This window comes from Metarhizium acridum (genome assembly GCF_019434415.1).
Source record: "Metarhizium acridum strain ARSEF 324 chromosome Unknown scaffold_31, whole genome shotgun sequence".
Taxonomy (NCBI): Eukaryota; Fungi; Ascomycota; class Sordariomycetes; order Hypocreales; family Clavicipitaceae; genus Metarhizium; species Metarhizium acridum.
In genome coordinates this window covers 3,277,085-3,298,172 of record NW_027094018.1, presented here as the reverse complement: position 1 = coordinate 3,298,172, position 21,088 = coordinate 3,277,085, and the positions used below count along the sequence as shown (strand labels likewise).

Below are 21,088 nucleotides of genomic sequence, written 5' to 3'. Positions count from 1 at the left end.
TATCGAGTAATGACGGATGCCCAAAAGTCCTGATGTTGTCCCACAAGGGATGAACCCCACCAATCTCTTGCCTGTATTCATCATCTCGTCACACGCAAGGCTTTCTCAGCACGTCTTGCCCCGCAGCGAACGTTGGCAACCCAACATTCTTCCTCGCTCGATTACCCTCCATCCGGAATCACAGTCGTCTTTATTTAAAAAAAAAAACAAAATGAGCAATCGTTACGACTCTCACACCTTGTTCAGGGTGGATAACCTTGTGGCCGTCATCACAGGCGGTGGCTCCGGCATTGGCAGAATCATTGCCCACGCCCTGGTGGCCAACGGCGCAAAGAGGGTGTACATCCTTGGGCGCCGCGAAGCATCGCTGGAAACCACAAAATCTACCTCGTCTCACCCGGAAAACATCACGCCCGTCGTCTGCGACGTGACGTCCAAGGAGTCGCTGCGCGCTGCGGCAGACAAGGTGCGGCAAGACTGCGGCTACTGCGACGTGGTATTCGCCAACAGCGGCGTCAGCACTGCAGATGCCTCCCAGTACCTTGGCCGGCAGGAAATCGACATCAAGGCCCTCCAAGAGGGACTGTGGCAGCATAGCATGGAGCACTTCACCCAGTCGTTCCACGTCAACGTCACCGGGGTCTTCTACACCACGGTCGCCTTCCTGGACCTGCTGGACGAGGGAAACAAGCGCGACGCGGTGCCGCAAAAGTCGCAGGTCGTTGTAGTCACGTCCATGGGCGGCTTTTCCCGCCGCCCGAAGGCGAGTTTTGCCTACGGGCCGAGCAAAGCCGCCGCTGGGCATTTGGCCAAGCAGCTTGCGACTCGGCTGGCGCCGTACAAGATCCGGGTCAATAACCTTGCTCCCGGGTTCTACCCGAGCGAGATGACGGAGAATATTGCCTTTATGAAGGAGACGGACGAGCCGCGTCGAGAGGGGAGTCTTGCCAACAGCTTTGTGCCGCTGGAGAGGGTGGGCTCCGAGGAGGACATGGCTGGTGCCGTCTTGTTCCTGGCGAGCAGGGCGGGCAGCTATGTGGATGGAAACGTGTTGCTTACCGATGGCGGTCGGGCTAGTATCGTGCCTTGCACGTACTAGTCAGCCTGGGCGGCAGCTCAAGTCTGGAATATTGCTGAAAGCGAAGCGTTTCCTTTTCCGCCGTGGCAGCTTATTTATGCTCTCTACCGAGTTTTGTTGATGGATGCTGCGTGCGTATTTATTATTTGAGCAGAGTATCGTTATCAGGTCAAGTGTTTATATGTTGGCAGTAACGAGTGTGACGTTTGCGAGTGCTACGTCGTCACTGAGACGGTTCGATGACGGGATGCTATACGATACGGTCCAGCGGATTACTTACTCATAATTTCAAGAGAATTTCTTCTTTGCCGACCTTTCAGTGGCTGTTAGAGCGGACAAGGGGATTAGGCAGGTGAGTTGGTGCAAGATGTAGCGGTAGTTGCCTCGGTTGCATGTATATGGCTCAGTCATCCCTGTCAGCGCAATTCAATGCCCTCCTTCGTACTTGTTCATCCTCCGTGGTCCCCTAGGAAGACTCACCGTCTCCTCGGCGCGCTTATGAATGATTGCATAATGGTCAATCTTCTGTCGTAGTCCGGGACCCGGCGGAGCGGACGAGACTTTCTCTACTCGACGACTCAAAATTCCGTCTGATCTCTTACCCAGCTTTAAAGTCGGCTTATAGCCGTGGATATGCCGGTACTACGGAGTAGTACTCTACGAATCTGTCAACAATGAAAATAAAGAACACAGAGTGTTGGCGCACTATCGGCGGAATCCACCAGACAGCACCGGAGACGGGCCGGGAGTCCGGGACATGTTCCACCCCCCTGGGAAGGCCGCCGGGCAAAGAGGGCTCGCAGGCGACCAACCTGGCTGCCCGATGCTAGTTCCTTTACTAAACAGGAGCCAGCCGATTTGTTCCATGTCAAGTCATCAACGCTCTCGGCACTAGGGAACTATGCGGGTTCCTTTGAACCCCAGGCTCTACGCGTCGTGCAAACGGCTACGGCCGCCGCCGCTTTTGGCAACATCAATGCCTGCTTGAGCGGCGGGAAAATAGCAAAGATTCATCTCACATAAATTTATAATCCCAGTTGAGTAGCATGTTATAGATTTCTTGGTCTAGTCCCTTGCAGGGAGAGGCAGCCAAAGAAGACTAACTGGAAGATACCCGAAACATGATATAGTTTTAACACTTTCATAAGGCTGGATTTCTCATCACTTTTATATGCTAATACTTAAATTGGATTTCAGGTTTATGGTGTTGCATGATAATCAGCTCGGATGCGAGATTACAGCCTCACGTTTCGTAGAATCAAGAGATGACCTGGCAATAGGAAAGATTACTGGTTCGGCGACAATACCCGGGAACCTCCAAGCACTCAACAGTCAATCCATAGCTTTTGGCCATGTTGGATCCCAAGGCCTACACGATTGGCTAGATTTGCGCTCAAGGCACCCAAGACGTGGCCGCGTATTCCCCCCTTGACGAAACACATGATGGTTGGCATTGGAGGCGCTGCGCCAAGCTCCAAGCACGATATCAAACTTGGAGATGTCGTGATGAGCGTGACGAAAAAAAAAAAACGGAAAAGGGGGAGTATTCCGGTACCGACTTTGGCAAGGCCATGGAAACCCAGGCCTTTGAAACTACGTTCTTCCCAGACCAGCTATGAATCTCGCGAATGGACTTTCGGCGCAGTATGGGCTCCATTGACATGGACTTGACAAATCAATCCATCGTATCTTGCAGAATAACCGTCGCCTAGCAAAGAAGTATACGCGGCCTGATCCCAGCACAGATCGCCTGTATAATCGAACGTACTGCATCCACCAGAGTTAGGCTTTGACACTTTAGACTGTCTCATAAATTGCGGTGTAGATGTCTCGAAATTGATTGATTGAGTCGAACGAATTCCGGAAGAGGATAATCCTTCTCGTCATTATGTTATCTGTACAAAGATTTATACGATACGGCATTTCTGTCATGTTGTCCTTGCATCTTTGGCATAACTACAGAGTATAGCATGTAGGACATACTCAATGTGCGTGCCCTGCAGCTTGTAGCTTGCTCGCGAAATCCATACTCGAGGCACGGTCTTCCTTGGAAAGTAGACACACAAGCATCTTCTCCCCCGTACGAGAGGTTTTGTGCTATCCGTTGCAAGTATCCGACCCGTCTCGAGGCATTCCACTGCAACGGAAAAAGACCCAACGACTAAGCATTGCTGGGCAGGACATGCCGTGTAACTGCCATGCAGTCAGCCTTAAAAGGTGGCTGTCCAAACGCCCCGCTCCTTCCTCATCACGAGTGTAACCTGGACATCACCGGCGGTCAAGCCAACAACTCCAAAGCGGTCTGGTATAATACAAAATTACGCGCAACGAGAGGGGAGAGGCCGTGTCGCGGCCCAATGGCGCCACATACGGCCCATCATTCAGGTGGCTTCAGTATGCTGCCTGAAAGCACAGTTTGGGCGTTTGAAGAGGGAGAGGGCAACAGAAACTCGGTGACTGCATCAAACCTACTCAACTATCGATTTATTTATTTATTCTCCATTGGACACAAACCCAGAAAGTTGCGCACCGTAGCAACCGCATGTCTCAGCCCAGCTACTCCTGGACGAATACGGAGTAAGCCACGAGGAACTCCAAGCCGTGCCGAGCCGTGCCGTGAAGCGAATCGCTTCTTGCATCAAGCACATCACAGCCGCAGATGGCGCAAGTGCTGAGTGCTCACCGGCGTTGTTATTCCGTGTCATATGTCTCAATTGTTAAGCCAAGCTTCGAAGCCGATCCAAGGGTCCCCAGTCGGTCGATGTCGATCGAGCGGCTCTGTCACTACACCCTTGCAAACGGATTTCAATATACATCGACGCTTGCCTGTCGCCGGCATCGAACTTGCGGTAGTTTCTGGGCCCCGATCACGGAACAACTTAAGACATCGGTGAACTACCTGGAGCCGACCGCTCGGTGCGCGCTCTATGATGAGGATTGACATGTACAGCTGACCGGTGATTCTGACTAGTCCTGATGGCAGGAAGATCTGCTACTGCTCTTGGAGACGGCATATGCATATTGATTCTGATATGAAATAAAAAGACCCCCGTAAAGCTGCCGTGCGTCCAGATCACAACAAAGCGATTATGTTGGCTCTGCTGCTGCACGTCACACCTGTTTCTTTACCCAAGGCAGTAATGCATATTCACATCAAGACAGGTTATTAGTCACTCTGCAGTGTCAGTAAACACCTAGAGCGAAGGAGACTTGTTCGCCATCTCCGCATGACAAACTTAGTACATGCAATGCCGAGGCTACATTCATGCCCCAACTCTGTAGTTCAACCGCGTATAGTCTTCCCACAAATTTGGTCCCCTGCAAACCATTTGAAACAGGTCTTGATATCCGCCTCGTTTAAGCGCCGATAATTTGCCCGATCTACGGTTTGATTGACAGACAGAAGCTGGAAGATGAGTCGTTTTAACGAAATGCATACCGGATCGACGCATAATGACTAGTGGTTGGTAACATTTTCAAGAGGGGAAAAGGAGCACCATAGCCCTATGGAGTGCTTGGTTGGGCTTACATGCAGTCCCTACGCCGTGACTAATAATACGACATCTAGATTGTAAGGTTGAATCGACTCCCCGCACTTGTCTCGAAGTTGGTTTGACCTTTCACGTGCAGTATTTCATGTTTTATCTGCTCTGTTGTAGGGTGTCAATTTGGCCTGCGCATGGGGCTAATAATACCCGTAGATATCACCCGCTGCAAAAAGCAAGCATACGGGACATTTGTTTTACGTACGTGGCATGGCGTACACTGCTTCAGGACTCGTGGTACTTTGTAACCACCGCAAGCGCCCTTGCATATGAATAACATGGTTTCCAGCATATAGTCATTTGCAAGATCATCCTTGCAATTCCCGAGTATTTCGCGAGATGGACAGTCTCAGTATTGGCGATAGTAATATACTTTGGTTCTACAGGATAAGGCCTTCAGAGTACATCTACCATGGCATTCACCGGCATACAATACAAAGTGACGATGAATAGAAACCACAACCTAGCCAACAAGTTCAGTCTCCTAGAGTCAGTGGCAGACGCCATTTCAGCAAGTGTGTCCGGATATGGCAATAACAGCCAGCCACAGAGATGTAGCTTGCATGATATCCGAAACTTGCAGATTGACCGATTCCAATGCGGTAAATGGGGATAGGAAGGCAACAAGAGAAAAAGTAGAATAGATCTCGGGCGATTAGTTTTGAGAATTGGATATAAATAGCTTACTGCTAGCTACCTAAAGATAATTTCCAAACCAAAATCTTGTGCTCAAGTAAACCAACTACCTAAAAAATCTACATTCCAAGCCGAATTCACACTCTTGGTGTACCTGTCAACATGTCAAGCGAGGCTGATAACACCGCACCTGTGCGTGAACTTGATGAAGCTGAGTTTGAGAACGGCCAGCCTAAAGATGGAGATGCCTGGGTGAGTCAGATGTACCTTGACTACATATGATCCGTGCTTACCAATCGTTATGATAGATCAAGTGGGACGTCAAAAACGGCAAGGATCGCACAGAGACACGCGCTATTGGGGTAGACCACTCCCTTTCTGGTTCTCCGTAAGCAACGCATCCTTTCCCTGACTGAGTACCGTTACTAAGTAATTTACAGTTACATTCAGGGCGTGGAAATTCGATCTGCCCCTGTGACATTGCATGTCTGGGTGTGAGTAGTAATCTTGGCGAGCTCAGAAGAGAATATGCAATACTAATTGATTCAGTTCATCCTGGCCAAGTGGCCCTCCATACAGGTCAATTCCGGGTCCTACCAATGGAAAACATAAAATTGACCTCGGAAGAATTGGGTCGTTCCGTTTTGAAAACCGCTAGTCTTTAGACAACTGATGTTTCTACTATTAGATCTAGGTCTAACTAGTTTTAAGGACTACTGTGTTGCTGGCGAAACGGAAAAAGTTTGCAGCAGGCTCTCCAACGTTCTATTCTTGGTCCTAGTTTACTAGTTTGCTTGGACTCCTTTTTACTACGTATTGTTAGGTTACATTCTTTTACCTTGACAATACCAAGGCAATTGACCCTCAAGTTTCGCCCACTTGGTAGTGTCTCGATTTTGGAATAACGCGTAGCATGGTTCCATTACTTCTTAACCTGGGAATTTCTCGAGGCCTAGTAAATTACTACTACTCGTAATTCTCGTACGGGCATGGGGTCGATTCAGCTAGAAGCGTGCTTAGAGACAAAAAAAATTAATTGAATTGCAGAGAGGAGAAACTACAAGTCCTCAAGGAGGTTTGTCTTTACTGATGCAAATGGAGGCCCTCCAACCAACCTATTGATGGACCCCCCCCCCCCTTGGGGCCCTCACGAGGTAAAAGGTAGCGCTATCAAGTCTCGCTCTATAAAATGCGTCAAACGCATCCAATATATGTGTGACGCGGCCCCTCACAGGAAGCTAGAGGAGTGGCCCAACCTAGCGACAGGAAATGGCGAATGGCGGGTTCTCTAAATGCCTTGTACAGGTTTTCCCCGGTATGTATTCGTCGGGGTTTTCCCTGTGCTATAATGTGAATGCAAAGGCTTTATTCTAATACCAGGGCATGTGTCAAGATACAAGTCGCTCATTTAAGGCAACAGTAATTGTTATAGTTCTGCTTATAGGCAGCAGTTATAACATGTATTTCTTAAATAGGAAATCAAGAGTCTCGTATTTTACCTGAGCTATTCCAACAAAAGCCTGCTGTTGTCGCGTAAAGCGTTTCACTTATACTAGAAGAGTAAAGGTGTAAGACCAATGCCTTGAGTTGCTATGCTATCGGCGGCTCCTGCGTAACTGGAGAAACCGGCCAGGAACCAGTAAAAGCACATCTCCTGGATGCTCAAGCAGATGGACCTCAAGTTGTTCAAGGGCCGGACGATGCTGTCATGCCACCATGGGTTTTGTGCATCCCCCGGCGCCCCATGTTAAAACACCAACAACGCTGAAATTATCACTCGGCGATTATTTTCCTTTTCGCTCTTACGAGCTACGCCGCCTACCAGGCCAAGAAGATGCGCAACAGTTCTCCCAGACCGGTAACAATATACGAAGCTTCTTGGCATTGAATACAGAGCTGGGAAGACGGCGGCACACGTCATGTATAGAGCGCCGATTTTCCTTCCACAACACCCAACTCGTTCCTGAACCGTGACGAGCGCCGAGAAGGATGCATAACAGCGACGAGTCGCGTGTCAGTGGTCCGGTGTGTTTCCCAATGCCACGAAACATCACGCCACTTTCCACTTAATGGAACAGTGGGGGGTTGTCTGGGGCGCATCCAAGGGACAGGTAGCCTCGAAGCTTGTAGGTCATAGCCATGGTTGACCAGTGTGGCCTATGTACATAGAGTCGACGTTAACTCTGACAAAACTTGGCCCCGAAATCGGCATCTAAATGACACTCCTGTTTACTTTTCTGGCGCATGTATCTTAATCTCTTTTCATGCGGAGAAGGCCGGATTATTTTGCCTTGTTTATACGTCCTGTGTCGGGGCTTCTCATCCGTCTATTCGTTGAACGAGCAAGGGCATTTGATGACTTGCCCTCGAAACTTTGCACTCTTCTCGTCCCAGGCGGAATTAGCGATGTACTTCACCATCACCAGTACGAAGCTTCCAGATGTCTCTTCGCGGTTGTGGACCAGTTGCCTATTCTGTCCTTTTGGGCATAGTTCTCCATCAACCCCGAGAACTTCCGACCAAACTGGTTTCTCCCCAGCTCAATAAATAAGAAACTTTGCAAATATTTTACCCCCTCGCATTTCTTTCCCATCCTCCATCCTCTCCATCTCTTCTGCCCTCTGCTTGTCCTGGAGCATTCCAGACCGCAAGTTAGCGCCACCAGGGAAAAGGGGAGCCCGACGAGAAAAGGGGGACCGAACCGGCGACCACGCGGCGATTGATTCGCGATTCTTGGCCGTTGATGAAAAAAGACACCCCGACTGCTCCTACACGCCGCAGCCCACAATGATAGTCACGCGGGCTATTTCTCTCACCAATTTTCTTGTTGCCAGCTCAGCGCTGGGGTTTCAAGTCTTCGTCCTGTACCCGTGGCACAAGGAATTAGACGCCGGCTTCGAGGAGCTCAAGAAGGAGCATCTCAAGGTCCTGGACGCCGTGGGGAGCAGCCTCAGCGAGCAGCAGCGTAGGGGCTTCATGGACAAGCTAAACGATATGAAGAGCCAGAGCGCCAAGAGATGGTGGTTCTTCTAGACTGCGGTTTCTATCTCGTTTGTCCATCCCAACTTTGTGAGAGGTGATGCGTTGTGAGACTAAACGATGATTAGAATGCGAATTTTTGTCCCTAACGATTTTCTTTAGTACTTCTGGGTCCGGATTCTGTGCGACAGTACCGATTTGACCACGTAACTCACGTTGCACGTCTCCGTTTCGTCGAAAAATAAAAATGTCCCTCCGAATTTGATACACAGGAAGACGCTCCAGAAATGCCCGGCTGTTCCATAAACGGGTCCTGGTTGGAAACCCCGGCTGTGATTGAATTGCGCACAAAGTAGAGTCTGCTGATCCGGTCGCACACTCAACTTGGGGGCTTGCTTTTTTGTCTCTTTGGAATCTCTTCTTTCTTCTGGAAAACGATACCCTCGTTATATGAGACTTCATCCTGCAAATTTTACGGGCTCTTACTGTGGCAAAGCGTTCCATTCGGCTACGGCCTCTTCTTCTCTCTTGATCTCGCGGCACATGGCGCAAAAAATACTCAACTGAGCTCGAACGCGGCAGACGTCTCCAGGCCGTATGCTACCTTTGTTTGCTCCGGTGAGACTGCTTACGCTTGCGGCGCTTGTGATTTGGACAGGGGCTTCCGGAAAGCGGTTATGGAAGTAGATGGCCGATAGCCAATATATCCCGTGTCTTATCACTCGAATGGAACATCCATCAACTCACAACGAACATTGTGTTTATTGTGCTATAACCAAAACTTGACTTGCGATTCTAAGCCTGGTAAGAAGGACTTGCTGGGCCCGGTCGCATTTAGGTCTTTTGGGTGGTTTGCCTAGGGAAGTCGAGTACTCCGCGCAGCCAAATGCCAGAATCACCGAGTTTCCTAATACGGCGGGTTGCGAAATTGAATCTTTACCGCTTTTGGCTACCTACCGGCCCCATCTTCCGTGAAATACCGCCGCGATCCGTCAAATGGGCGGCAGAGTTGAACGACTGCACCGGCAGACGGGCCGGCGCCCTCGTCTGTTGGCGTGTGGACACATGCCGGGGTAAACTGAAAAGCTGAAACCAACCCTATGAGGTTGATCTGATCCATTGCACAAACTTGCTCTGATCTATTTGGTGAGCCTAAAACACCGTGTTCCGAGGCCATGTCACCTTTTCTAGTTGTGCAACGCTGCCTGGCTTTACTCTCAAGTTGCTGCACCTAATTCTCAACAGGCGACTCTGCGGGAGGAACAGTTGAAGCAAAGTCCTGGCAGAAATCCATACATCACACTCAAGGGCAGACAAGCCATGTCGCCCAAAGACCTTGAGCCATTCAGTCACTATGAAAGGTCCCAGACGCACGATACCTGTCTGTCAGTCATGCCAGATCGCTCCTTGAGCAGGAAACCGCAATTAGGGCGAAATGATAGCCAAGACTGGGTTCCTTTAAGGGAAATCAAGGGGCAACAATTCCTTCGCAGTTGGAGCGCCGCTGTTGTGACAGTGTCAACGGTAGGAACAACTCGGCGCGTGTCTGCAACGTTGATGACGACACATTGTATAAAGCGCAAGTATTGTGCTTCACTCGTCACCGCCACATGGTAAACAGCTACGACAAGGGCAGAATCACTGGGCTTGGAACAGAGGGTTTAATTTAGTCCTTGAAAATTAACTTTAATGTATTAAAGGTCCATGGTTTTCTTATGAGGCCTTGAGGGATTAAAAGTCTTTATGAATACAAGAAGTTGGTGTGTGTTTGAGGCCTGAGGCAGCCCTCGCTTAGGTCCGACTTCGAGCCTCGTGATATTTCCTTTGTTGTGGCCTAACCTGACAACTGGTTGTGTGACCCCTCAATATCGTATATTACATGGAACAATGTGTTTGTGTGCAGCTTCTTGTGTGAAACCTGCTTGATCCAGGCGTGCCGTCTATAGAACTTGACTATTGGTAGATGCAGCGCGTCAACTCTGCCCCACGCATTCTATACGTCTTCAGGGTGAACATTCGAGTAGCCTCTGATGATGTCAAGTATTGCCAGCTCAGGGTGTATTATTCTCTCAGGCCCGATTCCTTTATGTATTGGAGACCAGTAACGATGGAAAATACTGCAGAAAACGGCGAGTGCTTCGTGTTCCCGGATTTGGTCACTCAAGACCTCGAGTTCGTCTCCTTGTTTTGAATCAGGTCGAATGCTTTGACAGTGACCCAGGCAACCGCCACTACCGTCACCGCCAGCCGGATTTCCCTGGCAAACTGAGCTGCACCAGGCGGGAACAGAAAAGTATGGGCATGATTGATGGTCCCCGAATGTTGGGCCTGGAGGAGAAACTGCTCCATGGCAGCGCTGTAGAGGAACGGGGAACCGTCTGGTGCTCCAGTTGTGTTGTGAATAACCGCGTTGTTGTTGGGTGAGAAAGGTGATGTTTGGAGGCTGTTGGTCACGATAGTTGCTTTTTCTAGGGCTCAATTTAGGGCACGGATTGAGGGACTCGGCACGGGTCTTGAGGAGCTCCTCCAGGGTATAAAAGGGCTGGGGTCAATTTTCAGGCTTTTCAGTGTATACAACGGAGATCTTCGTCAATCATCAATATCATCAAATTCGCTCAATCGAGGCCGCCAAAAGCGCCTTGTCCACTGTGCAAATTGCTACTCGTGCAACGCCCCACTTTAGTACAGGTTCGTCATGGCCTCACCAACCACCTTCTGCTGTTGTGATGTCTAGTGCCCACCGAACGTTGCTGCGAATGTCGTCTTTAGCACCACGGATGCGAACAGTCTCATGATGGTAGTATCGGGCGACGTTAATCACGCCTTTATTAGTTGCTAATTGGAGCAGTTCACCCTCTTCGTCCCGGTCGGGATATTGCCAAGAGTCCTTGATAACGAGTGACGTCTGTGGATCATCCATACGATGTGCTTTCCAGCAAGTTGTCGCTCGGCCTGCGATGCACCGTGCACGACTCATAACCTTATCAATAATAAGATATTCTGTCTGACCGTTTCGTTCGATTTCGATAGATTTCTGGCCGTTAATTGTTATTATAGTGGGATCAAACCCAAGTAACTCCTTGCTCATTCGCAAAACCCTCTTGAAGGTGAAATTCGGGGCACCGCTCTATTAATTGATCCAGCCCCCATCAATGATGTTTCTCAGCGCGCGTAATCTCAAGAAGTCTGGTGCTTGGCCAGGTAAGTGGACTGGAGCTGCATTGTTTCAGGGTCCAGATGTCTCTTAAGCTGATTGGCCTAAAGCACCAGACCAGTCGACCACTTGCTGGTAGAACCAATTCACCTCACCTCGCATACCGAGCCTGCCCATGCATTTTTCATTTTTGGCAAGACCTTGTGCATAATGGTGATAAGATCAAAGAGGATATCTGGCACTACAATGGTCCGAACCTCGCTATCGTCCAAGTGCTCAGAATTACATCCGAGGTCGAGTCACTGCTCCAAGTTCAAAAAGTGCTATTTCCAGTCGTCAATCTGCTCAAGCAATATCCAAGCTGCCAACGACTTCCAAAACAATAGGCTACAAGAATAAAACATTTTATCAAGTTTTTATTTGGGTGCCCACATTATTCGTGTCCTAAAGGGGTCAACAACCACCCGCGTATGTATTGCCCTTCTCTCACCAATGATGATTCATTGCCATGTTTTATCTTGGGTCTCTTCCTCGACGGTAGGCCTCATCATCCGTGGCTGCGGTTCGCAGTCAATGCATCTATCCTATGACACGGTGACGTGCATATTTCACTGCAGCGAGGCTAAATAGTGGGCTCTTGTGAAAGATGCGTTAGTGGTGAAGGGTCTACTTTGACGCAGAGTCGTATTCGCGATTATGTGTGACGTGGTCGATGTCGCGAGTTGTAGCTGCGTTGCGAAAAAGAAACGATGCACGAGCGGGGTTTCCATCTCCTCCCGCAGGATGGGCTACTGTATAAATGTTCCGTTTGGACGGGCAGATATTATTGCTCTTGCAGAGGCTTTCGTTTCCTTCGTGCCTGCACAGATCGAGGACAGGCAGTGTCCGTCTCACAGGATGTATCCCTCATTGGTTCTGGGCGCTATCCTTAGCATCGCGAGGTAAGCCAAGACATGGTCGCCGTGTGTTCTTCCATCCTGGAAGCGCATCAACAAAAAGAAGGGACGAGATGGAAAAGACTGCATAAACAGACATGGACTTTGTAGATTAAACCGGCAACTAACATCTTCCAGTCCCACGGTTGCTGTTGCCGCCCTCGAGCCAACAAAATGCGCCACCAAGGTCACAGTCATCACCAGACTCACTGGAACAACAACGATATACAAATCGGTGACCGCCGTCCCTTGGGAAGTCGACTGTAAAGATTGCGATTTGATAGTCATCACTAAAACTCTGGGGAGCGCAAAGGTATATTGTCTGGCCAAGATGTTTTTTTCCTTTTGGAAAAAAAAAAAGAAAAGAGTCAAATTACGTATGGAGGAACAAACACTTACAAGACTTCAACTGTAGCCTACGGTTACGGTTACTTCTGACTACGTACTTATGCATCCCCCGATCTGTACCTGGTTCCCTAAACCGCCTTCAGAACGTCGCCGTGCCTCTCGTAGGGCCGAACGAGCGTCATTGGACTCCGATTGACCTTGGCAGTCGAGGTTATCCTTGTTCAGGGGGGGGCGGATATTCTTTCGGCTTTGACTTGCTGAATCTGGGTCATACAATCTTGTCATAATAGGATTCTTCACGTCGATGATCGAGGATGAAATAAGGGAGTTTACCGGTTACGCCGGTACTTGTGTGGGATAGCATTGCGGTGCGAGTCAGTTTCAAGGCTGGTGTGGTCTAGCAAGCACCAAAGTCAAAAGGCTCGGCTTGGTGTAGGCTATGCCATCATTTCTGTAGGCAGCAGCAGACGATGAGACTGACGCAAACATGGCAAAAAGAAGACTGTTGTAATCGAGATTCTGCATAAGCACCCGACTCGGAAGCGTGGCTGTGTAGTTCTAGATGGAGTGCGGGAGTCGATATGGCGTCGTGACACGCAGCTCTTGGGCTATTTTTGGCGCGCTGACATTGCCGCGACTAGTCTTGAGTGAGGATGTGTCGTCAGGACACGCGTTAGTGACCCAAAGACAAGGCGGAAGGCTCCATATGAATCCGGTGCTGTCAACCTCATGAGAGACGGTTGTCTTTCAAGAGCTAAAGGCTGACGATTGCTCCGTAGCCGCATACTCCTCGATGGCCGGCCAAGGGGCGGCGGGCTACAGGAATACGAACAATGGGGCCATTGTTTTGTGTGCCTTATCTCGGCGCAGGCTGGGCCGCTTTGTTGAGGGACCGTTGGAGAGTTGGCCATGTGAGAGGCATCCCGATGCGCATGCTGTACTCCAGACCCCCGAGTGCTTTGGGTGCGGCGCGTTAGATGGCGTTTTGGAGGCGCGCATGGGTAAAATGATAATCGACGGCCATGTCCATGGTTGGCGTCTGTCATTTGGGTGTTGCCACAGAGCTCAAAGGCCAGGCTCCCCTTTCTAAATTGTTCGACTGTCCCTGTGAGATTCCGTTTCAGCGGAACGGCGCATGTGATGCCAATGCGGCAATGGAAAGTGCCAATCCATTGTTCAGAGAAGCCTCATCTCAAGTCTCGTGGGGGACGGGAGGGTCGCAAAGGAAAACTGGGCAGACGTCATCCAAGAGTTTGGGCGTGGTGGGTGCGAAGCTGAGTGGGCGGAGTGGATGCGAGGATGAGACAAGCAATGGGCAGGCTTTGCTTGTGAAACATCGTGCTGGCACTGGGGGCTCGGTACGTCCAAATGTCACAGCGGATGGCGGCCTCGCAGCCTTCAATGTTGCCATCTTCATTCCAACCCAACACAAAAATGCGTTTCTGGTGTACTGAGCCACGAGGCTTGGCCTGGCTGCAGAAATCCAGTCAGGGAGAGAGGAGGGCGCGCTGGGTCCGCCTGACGTGACGGTTGAGTTTGCTGAGGCTCGAGTCCGACTTTGCGCGGCTCAGATCGGAGACAAAGGAGAACATTGACCACGGGGCGGAAATATTTTATTTCGTGCAACAGGCCCGTCATTGTACTATCAGGCTTGATCTTGTAGCATGTATACATAGGCCGCTTGGCCGCGTCTGTCTCCCCCACATGGAAACACGGAACATTTAAACAGTCGCGGACATGTCCATACTCGGCATGATGCATCGTGCCAGGAGCTTCGAGTTGGAACAAAGAATCGCCCGCGGACTACGGACCGTACTCACAACGTACATACACCTTCAGCCGTAGCCAGTTTTTCGACCAGAATGCCTAACCTCGCTCAATACATGAAAAAGGGTCAATCGTTCGTCGCCGCCCCCGCCACACTCGCAACGCCAGCGGATGGAGCCACTTGCCAGGCAGGTGCGACCCTGGTCGAAGCTCCTTGCTCCTTCCCCCTGCCACTCGATAATATGAAACCCGCCCGACGACTTTCTTTCCAGGGCTTGAAACTGTCATCCGGCTCAAGTGCTCCCTTCCAACCCCCTTCCTTCGTTTTCCTGTCCATTTGGCCATTTGACCTGCTCGTGCAATTGTCGGTGTCGACGGCCGCTTTTCTTTACTGTCGGCGTACCTAACACGTACCTACATACGTTCCTGGTAGACAACTTGACCAAGCTAGCACATCTTGTATGTTTTTGAATGACGACGTTGGACGTTGGGCCCAGGAAATTGCAATCCCCGAAAAAAAAAAAAAGCCAACAACAAGGTGCCATACAGTTCCGACCTCATTTTACAACAACTACTCCGTAGCAGTTCACCACCTCCGTCGACTGTTGCTCCGTACACTCATCACTGGTTACGCCACGCCTTTGAGCTGGTCAGGCGGAATCGCGACCGCGAGACAAACGATAACCTTACCCGTCGATTCAACCCCGTCGTCACTGAAGTCCGCAACATGTCGCACTACAATAGACTCCCTGGGTATGGGGGTGATGGATACGATAGAGGCAAGTCTCGTTGAATCGTACACTTTCCAATTTGTCTTGAGAGCCCTACTCCGTACTCAAACATCCATGTTCTCGTGGATCAACCTCCGACTTGCACCCCCTTCTCACCCCTGCATTCCAAAGATCATGCCCTCGAATGTCCAGAAATCCCGACCTTGTGGACACTGAACTGCCTGTCCTTGTACGGCCTTTTGGCGACGTATTTGCTCATCGCCAAGCAAACGCTAGTAGGCTTGATGACCAGTTACCTCTGTCTGGTAAAATACCTACCGTCCCCACGTTGTCAAAGTGGTCATTATCATCTCCTTTGGCTTCCGCCAACTTGGTCACCCCTATCGCATCTCCCGCAGTCACCTCCCATGGTCTCCATCGCCTTCACCCCTCTTATTGCCTCTGCCACCTCTCCTCTTCTCTCTTCAGACCTTGCCCTCCCTGTTGTTGACTTCTCACGACAAGCGGGACTGGCTCTCTAGTCTAAAGAGACAGCCGTAGCAAGTAGCACTGGCAATCCCAGTCGGCCGACAATCCGCTCCCCCGCAGTCGTATTCTCGCGGTTGCTTTTACACATCTCTTTCCCGGCTGGCCCCGGGGCCAATCTAACATTCATACACAGAGATCGAGATGCAAAACCACGGCTTCAACGACGGGAGCTACGGAGGAAGACGCTCGCCCGCAGCAGGAACCGATGAATATCATGCAGATCAATACTATGACGATCGTGCAGGACATAATTTAGGTCCCTATAGTAATAGTCCACAGGGTCAGCTCTACACAGCAGACTACTCAAGCGAAAGGCTGTATATGCAGCCTCCGGTACGTTGGAAGGGAATGACAAACGTCCTTTGCTGAAATAGCTTATACTAATTTTCGCAGCAAAGTATAACACAGAGCCCAAGTCCTGGGCCATACTACAACCACCAACAAGACCACGTTGTCAACCCGCAGAAAATACACGATCGAGGCGAATATTTCGACGGCTACAATCAAGGGCATCCTCCACAGGAACATCAAGCATACGACGACGATGGCCAGCCATTAATAGAAGATCAGCATGGTTATTCAGACAACCCTCAACACCAAACCCAGACCCCAGCTGGAGGAATCAAACGATGGAAGACGGTCAAACAGGTCTTGCTGTACCGTGGCAACCTCGTTCTGGATTGTCCTGTTCCTCCCATCTTATTGAATCAGAATCCCCACAGCAAAGAGCGTGACGAGTTCACTCATATGCGATATTCCGCCGCAACATGCGACCCATCGGACTTCTATAACGAGAACTTCACCCTTCGCCAGAAACTATTCAGCTCGCCTCGCCATACCGAACTCTTCATCGTCGTTACCATGTATAATGAAGACGACATCTTATTCGCTCGCACCATGATTGGCGTGTTCAAGAATATCGAGTATATGTGCAATCGCCCCAACAGTAAAACCTGGGGCAAAGACGCTTGGAAGAAGATTGTGGTGTGCGTTGTAAGCGATGGGCGTGCTAAAATTAATCCAAGAACGAAGGCTATTTTGTCCGGTATGGGTGTTTATCAGGAGGGTATTGCGAAACAACAGGTCAACAACAAGGATGTGACGGCGCATATTTACGAGTACAGCACGCATACTCATTTACAGCTCAAGAACGGCGTGGTCTCTCTGGTCCACAACCGACAGCCCGTGCAAATGCTCTTTTGTCTGAAGGAAAAGAACCAGAAGAAGATCAACTCACATCGTTGGTTCTTCCAGGCGTTCGGTCGCGTTTTGGATCCCAACATTTGCGTCCTTATCGATGCTGGTACACGTCCTGGAGGCAATTCCATCTATCATTTGTGGAAGGCTTTTGACTTGGAGCCCATGTGCGGTGGTGCATGTGGTGAGATTAAGGCCATGTTGGGCACGGGCGGCAAAAACCTCATCAATCCGCTGGTTGCCACGCAAAATTTTGAGTACAAGATGAGCAACATTCTCGACAAGCCTCTCGAATCTGCTTTTGGATTTATTTCCGTCTTGCCCGGTGCCTTCTCAGCTTACCGGTACGTTGCCCTGCAAAACGACAAGAACGGCAAGGGGCCACTAGAAAAATACTTCTTGGGTGAGACACTGCATGGTGGCAGCAGTGCTGGACTCTTCGAATCAAACATGTATCTGGCTGAGGATCGGATTCTCTGCTTTGAACTCGTCACCAAGCGAAATTGCCATTGGATTCTTCAGTATGTTAAATCGGCTACGGGAGAGACCGATGTACCGGATACAGTAACGGAACTGGTTCTCCAACGTCGTCGATGGTTAAATGGATCTTTCTTCGCAGCCATTTATGCTATTGCTCATTTCTATGAATTCTTCCGATCGGATCACTCTTTTTTCCGCAAACTGGCCTTCTTTGTCGAGTTCGTCTTCAACACAATTAATATGATCTTTGCATGGTTTGCTATCGGCAACTTCTTCTTAGTTTTTAAGATACTTACTACGAGTCTTGGCTCCGCCGACTTGTTGGGCAGAACCGGAGAGATTCTTGGCGTGGTTTTCACTTGGCTTTACGGTGTATTTTTAATGACATGCTTCGTTCTCTCCATGGGTAATAGACCAGCTGGTTCCGGGAGATTGTACACGGCAATGGTGTGGTTTTGGGCCATCATTATGATGTAAGAACTGTCTCGCTAGCCCTAACGCCTCTCTTTACTAACAACTACAGATACTTGATGTTTGCCGCCATCTTCATTGCAGTCAAGGCTATTATAAAAGACGTTAACAGCGGCACAGCCTTCAGCATCAGCCAGCTATTCAAGAATCCGGTCTTCTACACGCTCATTATTTCCGTCATGTCCACTTTTGGTATTTGGCTCATTGCGTCGATTATCATGTTCGACCCATGGCACATGCTCACTTCGTTCATTCAGTACATGTTGCTTACTCCCACCTACACAAACGTCCTTAACGTCTACGCCTTTTGCAATACCCACGACGTTTCGTGGGGTACGAAAGGCGATGACAAAGTGGAAAAATTGCCCTCGGTCAACACCAAAGACGGCCAGGGTAAGACGGATCTTCCTGATGAGGGTGATTTGAACGCTCAATATCAACGAGAGATTGAAAAATTCAGCACCAAGTTCAAGGAAGTCAAGACGCCGCCAACTGCTGCACAGCTGCAGGAAAAGCAAATGGATTACTACCGAGGTGTACGAACAGGTGTGGTGCTGATTTGGATGATTACCAACTTTGCTTTGGCTGCGTTGGTTCTCAGTTCGGCTGGATTGGAGAGGATCACGCCTGGAAACGGTAATTCACAGCAAGAAGCAACAGATCGATCCAACATTTATATGACGATTGTGTTATGGAGCGTGGCGGTGCTCAGCGGATTCAAATTTCTGGGAGCCATGTGGTTCTTGGTGGTTCGAATGTTTAGAGGAGTTTAGAGTGGGGCTGTGCGGTTTCAGGCAAAGCTGCACGAAATGTCATGACGGCGGGAATGATTTCTTTATTTTTGTAACTACACTTCAGTTTTGGATTATACCCACATTGGAATGAAGGCAGCGACCCCGGTGGACGGTGCTGAAATGATGTTCGAAATGCACTACGGATGATGGGAGATATTTTGCATCCGAACATATTTTGATCTAATCATGGAACATGGAGTTAGATTGTCACTTATGTATACAATGCAACCAAGGATACAAGTCAAGTGCGCTGCAGCATTACAGTGATCAACCTTGGTTTAGGTTACATTCATTTCTCAGTCAACTTGTCCAGATCTTGTTGAATGAACATCACTCGCCTACCGACCCATTCAATCCACGTCACGCGCCTTTTCTCCGCCTGTAGTCATGTAGCCGTTCTGAATCGACCTACAAGGCTAGGCATGTTGCATTGCCATCTTGTTATCTAGGCTGCTCTTGATTGCTTAGCTCTGGGACACATCTACTCACGTACACGCAGATGGACGGTTTCCTCATTTGAACAGTGTTGAACACTGGACTGGTTTTGTCGGTGATATTGATCACATGTATGAGGAATCCCTACCAACCAACTTAGATCCTTGATTGAGAGCTTTGCTGGCATGAAAGGCGGCAAAAAAAAAAAAAAAAAAAAAAAAAAAAAAAAAAAAAAAAAAACATCTTAATGGGCTCTTCGACGCTTGAACGGAGACCAGCGTGCTTCCAACTCCCTCCCCAAGGTCTAGTCTATTTATTTGGACAGCTTTTTTGCCACTGTCCGCATTTTTCGGGGGGTTGCTCCAACGAACTGTTGAGTTACTATCGCGACAGGACGCGTAGGTTCGATGCGAATCTATAAGCTTCAACCCATTGGCAAGATTCAGGTACGTGAGGCAAGGCGGTGCTGCTCATGGCCGTAGTTTCGTCGGGTACACCCCGAGTCATAATGTGCATCATTTTCGTATGATGTATTCTGTACCATCCCACGGATCGTTCACTTGAGCATGTACACTTTAGCATTGAGCTGGAAATTCCCGCCAGTCTGACGGCATGTCTGGTGTGGAGGGCAGGACACGCTATGTAGGAGTCGGGAAAACGCACGCAATCCTAGAGTGTTCAAAAAGACAATTTCTAGGATGTTGCAGGAGCACACTTGATGAGTCCCTATGAGGCGGGCCAATCTCGCGGCCGCAGGGCGTACATTTGCACAGGGAGTAGTCTTCGGGGCGGACGCTCCGGCAGCCCTCTCTGTAGCTCGGTCCTGACGATCACCAAACCCGCCTCGTCAAAGATTCTGCAGTAGCTGCTATCCAATCTTGCCGTGTGTTAGGACCATTACAAAAAAAAGTCTGCGGTTTATCCATGGTTTCCAAGGGCATGACATACCTCGTAACGCTGCTATCGGTGCTGTCAAAGACGTCTGTCGCGCTCGTGCTCAGATTCTCCTTGACGACAATCAGGCCGGTGCCGGGCTTCAAAACGGTCTTGCAGAGCGCGAGAAACCGCACGAGCTGCTCGTCTGTGAGATGGCCCAGGCACCATTGCACCCAGACGAGATCGTATTCACGGCCCGCGACGGGCTGCCACTCCTCTAGCCCGACGTTGAAAACGGTCCGGACGCCGGGTTTGCCCTGCAGCGCAGCGGTGAACTTTGCAATGGGCTCCACGACGTCGACGTGCTCGGAGACCCGGAGGAGCAGGCCCTCTGTCACTCTTCCAATTCTGAACCCGGGGCAGCACAAGAGAGTTAGCGGCATGTACGCGTGGAGGCCGGCGGCCGCGGTCTGGTCACTGGGTCGACTAACCCTGCTCCGCCCTCGAGCGTGCTGGCGAGCGTGCGGCGGTCGTGCTTTGTGCCGATGCCGAATCTTGCCAGGAAGGTTCGTGATCCCTGGAGGTCAATCCGGCTGATGGACGAGAAGCCGCCGTGTGAGGGGACGCCCCCGAGCATTCCGTTGACATCTACCTGCGCGCGTTGCCAGTATTCCCTTCCATTGGATGTGTTGATGCGTCCGTCGGGAGCTGCAGGACCTTTTTTTGGTTCGGACATTGAGGGGCGATTGGCCAAGTGTTGAGATTGTCGGTGGTGCTGGTGGGTGGAATTGTTTTACCCATTTTGACGGCGTGGAGTATTAGTCAGCGAATCATGAAGTTTTTTTTTTTTTTTTTTGGTTCATACTGCAGAAATTGCAAGTTGTAATCCACGTGGCGAGGAGTGGATGTTTCTTTCTTTTATTCCCTAGTATATCGCGTTACTATTAGTATCATTTTCTGCACTTTTTTTTTTGAAAAAAAAGGAATGATGCATGCATGTCACTACGCACTGCAAGTCATCTTGAAGAATTTTAGCGTGACGGATCATGTTCACTTTCCGAGGGTACGATGTTGTGATTGGCTGTATCATGCGTCCGACGTACACACACATGCGAGCAGGACAAGCAGCAAAAT

The 21,088-nt window shown here is 49.9% G+C and overlaps 6 protein-coding genes across 7 annotated transcripts; 3 read left to right on the top strand and 3 right to left on the bottom strand.

The window, feature by feature from the left end:
• Positions 1–84: 84 nt before the first annotated feature.
• J3458_005885 (uncharacterized protein) lies at positions 85–1,671 on the top strand. The gene has a single exon (XM_007816166.2). It carries the CDS (start codon positions 212–214, stop codon positions 1,097–1,099), a length of 888 nt encoding a protein of 295 aa, XP_007814357.1. The 5' UTR covers positions 85–211; the 3' UTR covers positions 1,100–1,671.
• A 3,600-nt stretch (positions 1,672–5,271) lies between these two features.
• J3458_005884 (uncharacterized protein) lies at positions 5,272–6,190 on the top strand. The gene is made up of 4 exons (XM_007816165.2): positions 5,272–5,511; positions 5,568–5,647; positions 5,700–5,753; positions 5,809–6,190. Exons 1-4 carry the CDS (start codon positions 5,422–5,424, stop codon positions 5,915–5,917), a joined length of 333 nt encoding a protein of 110 aa, XP_007814356.2. The 5' UTR covers positions 5,272–5,421; the 3' UTR covers positions 5,918–6,190.
• A 2,054-nt stretch (positions 6,191–8,244) lies between these two features.
• J3458_005883 (uncharacterized protein) lies at positions 8,245–8,742 on the bottom strand (the record flags this gene model as incomplete). Its single annotated transcript, XM_066119036.1, has 1 exon — positions 8,245–8,742. The coding sequence occupies one exon, from the start codon at positions 8,740–8,742 to the stop codon at positions 8,245–8,247; it is 498 nt and encodes a 165-aa protein (XP_065976558.1).
• Positions 8,743–10,398: 1,656 nt separating this feature from the next.
• Positions 10,399–10,587, bottom strand: J3458_005882 (uncharacterized protein; the record flags this gene model as incomplete). Its single annotated transcript, XM_066119035.1, has 1 exon — positions 10,399–10,587. One exon carries the CDS (start codon positions 10,585–10,587, stop codon positions 10,399–10,401), a length of 189 nt encoding a protein of 62 aa, XP_065976557.1.
• A 3,883-nt stretch (positions 10,588–14,470) lies between these two features.
• Positions 14,471–18,944, top strand: CHS3_3 (Chitin synthase, class 3). 2 transcript variants are annotated; one of them, XM_066119034.1, is made up of 4 exons: positions 14,471–15,221; positions 15,835–16,034; positions 16,095–17,851; positions 17,902–18,884. In XM_066119034.1, exons 1-4 carry the CDS (start codon positions 15,170–15,172, stop codon positions 18,620–18,622), a joined length of 2,730 nt encoding a protein of 909 aa, XP_065976556.1. In that variant the 5' UTR covers positions 14,471–15,169; the 3' UTR covers positions 18,623–18,884. The 2 variants fall into 2 exon arrangements, with proteins under 2 accessions (XP_065976556.1, XP_007814354.2); XM_007816163.2 differs by having other exon boundaries at positions 14,471–16,034; positions 17,902–18,944.
• An 860-nt stretch (positions 18,945–19,804) lies between these two features.
• Positions 19,805–20,690, bottom strand: J3458_005880 (uncharacterized protein; the record flags this gene model as incomplete). The annotated part of the gene is made up of 3 exons (XM_007816162.2): positions 19,805–19,955; positions 20,027–20,362; positions 20,446–20,690. The coding sequence occupies 3 exons, from the start codon at positions 20,688–20,690 to the stop codon at positions 19,805–19,807; spliced, it is 732 nt and encodes a 243-aa protein (XP_007814353.2).
• Between the last annotated feature and the right edge of the window lie 398 nt (positions 20,691–21,088).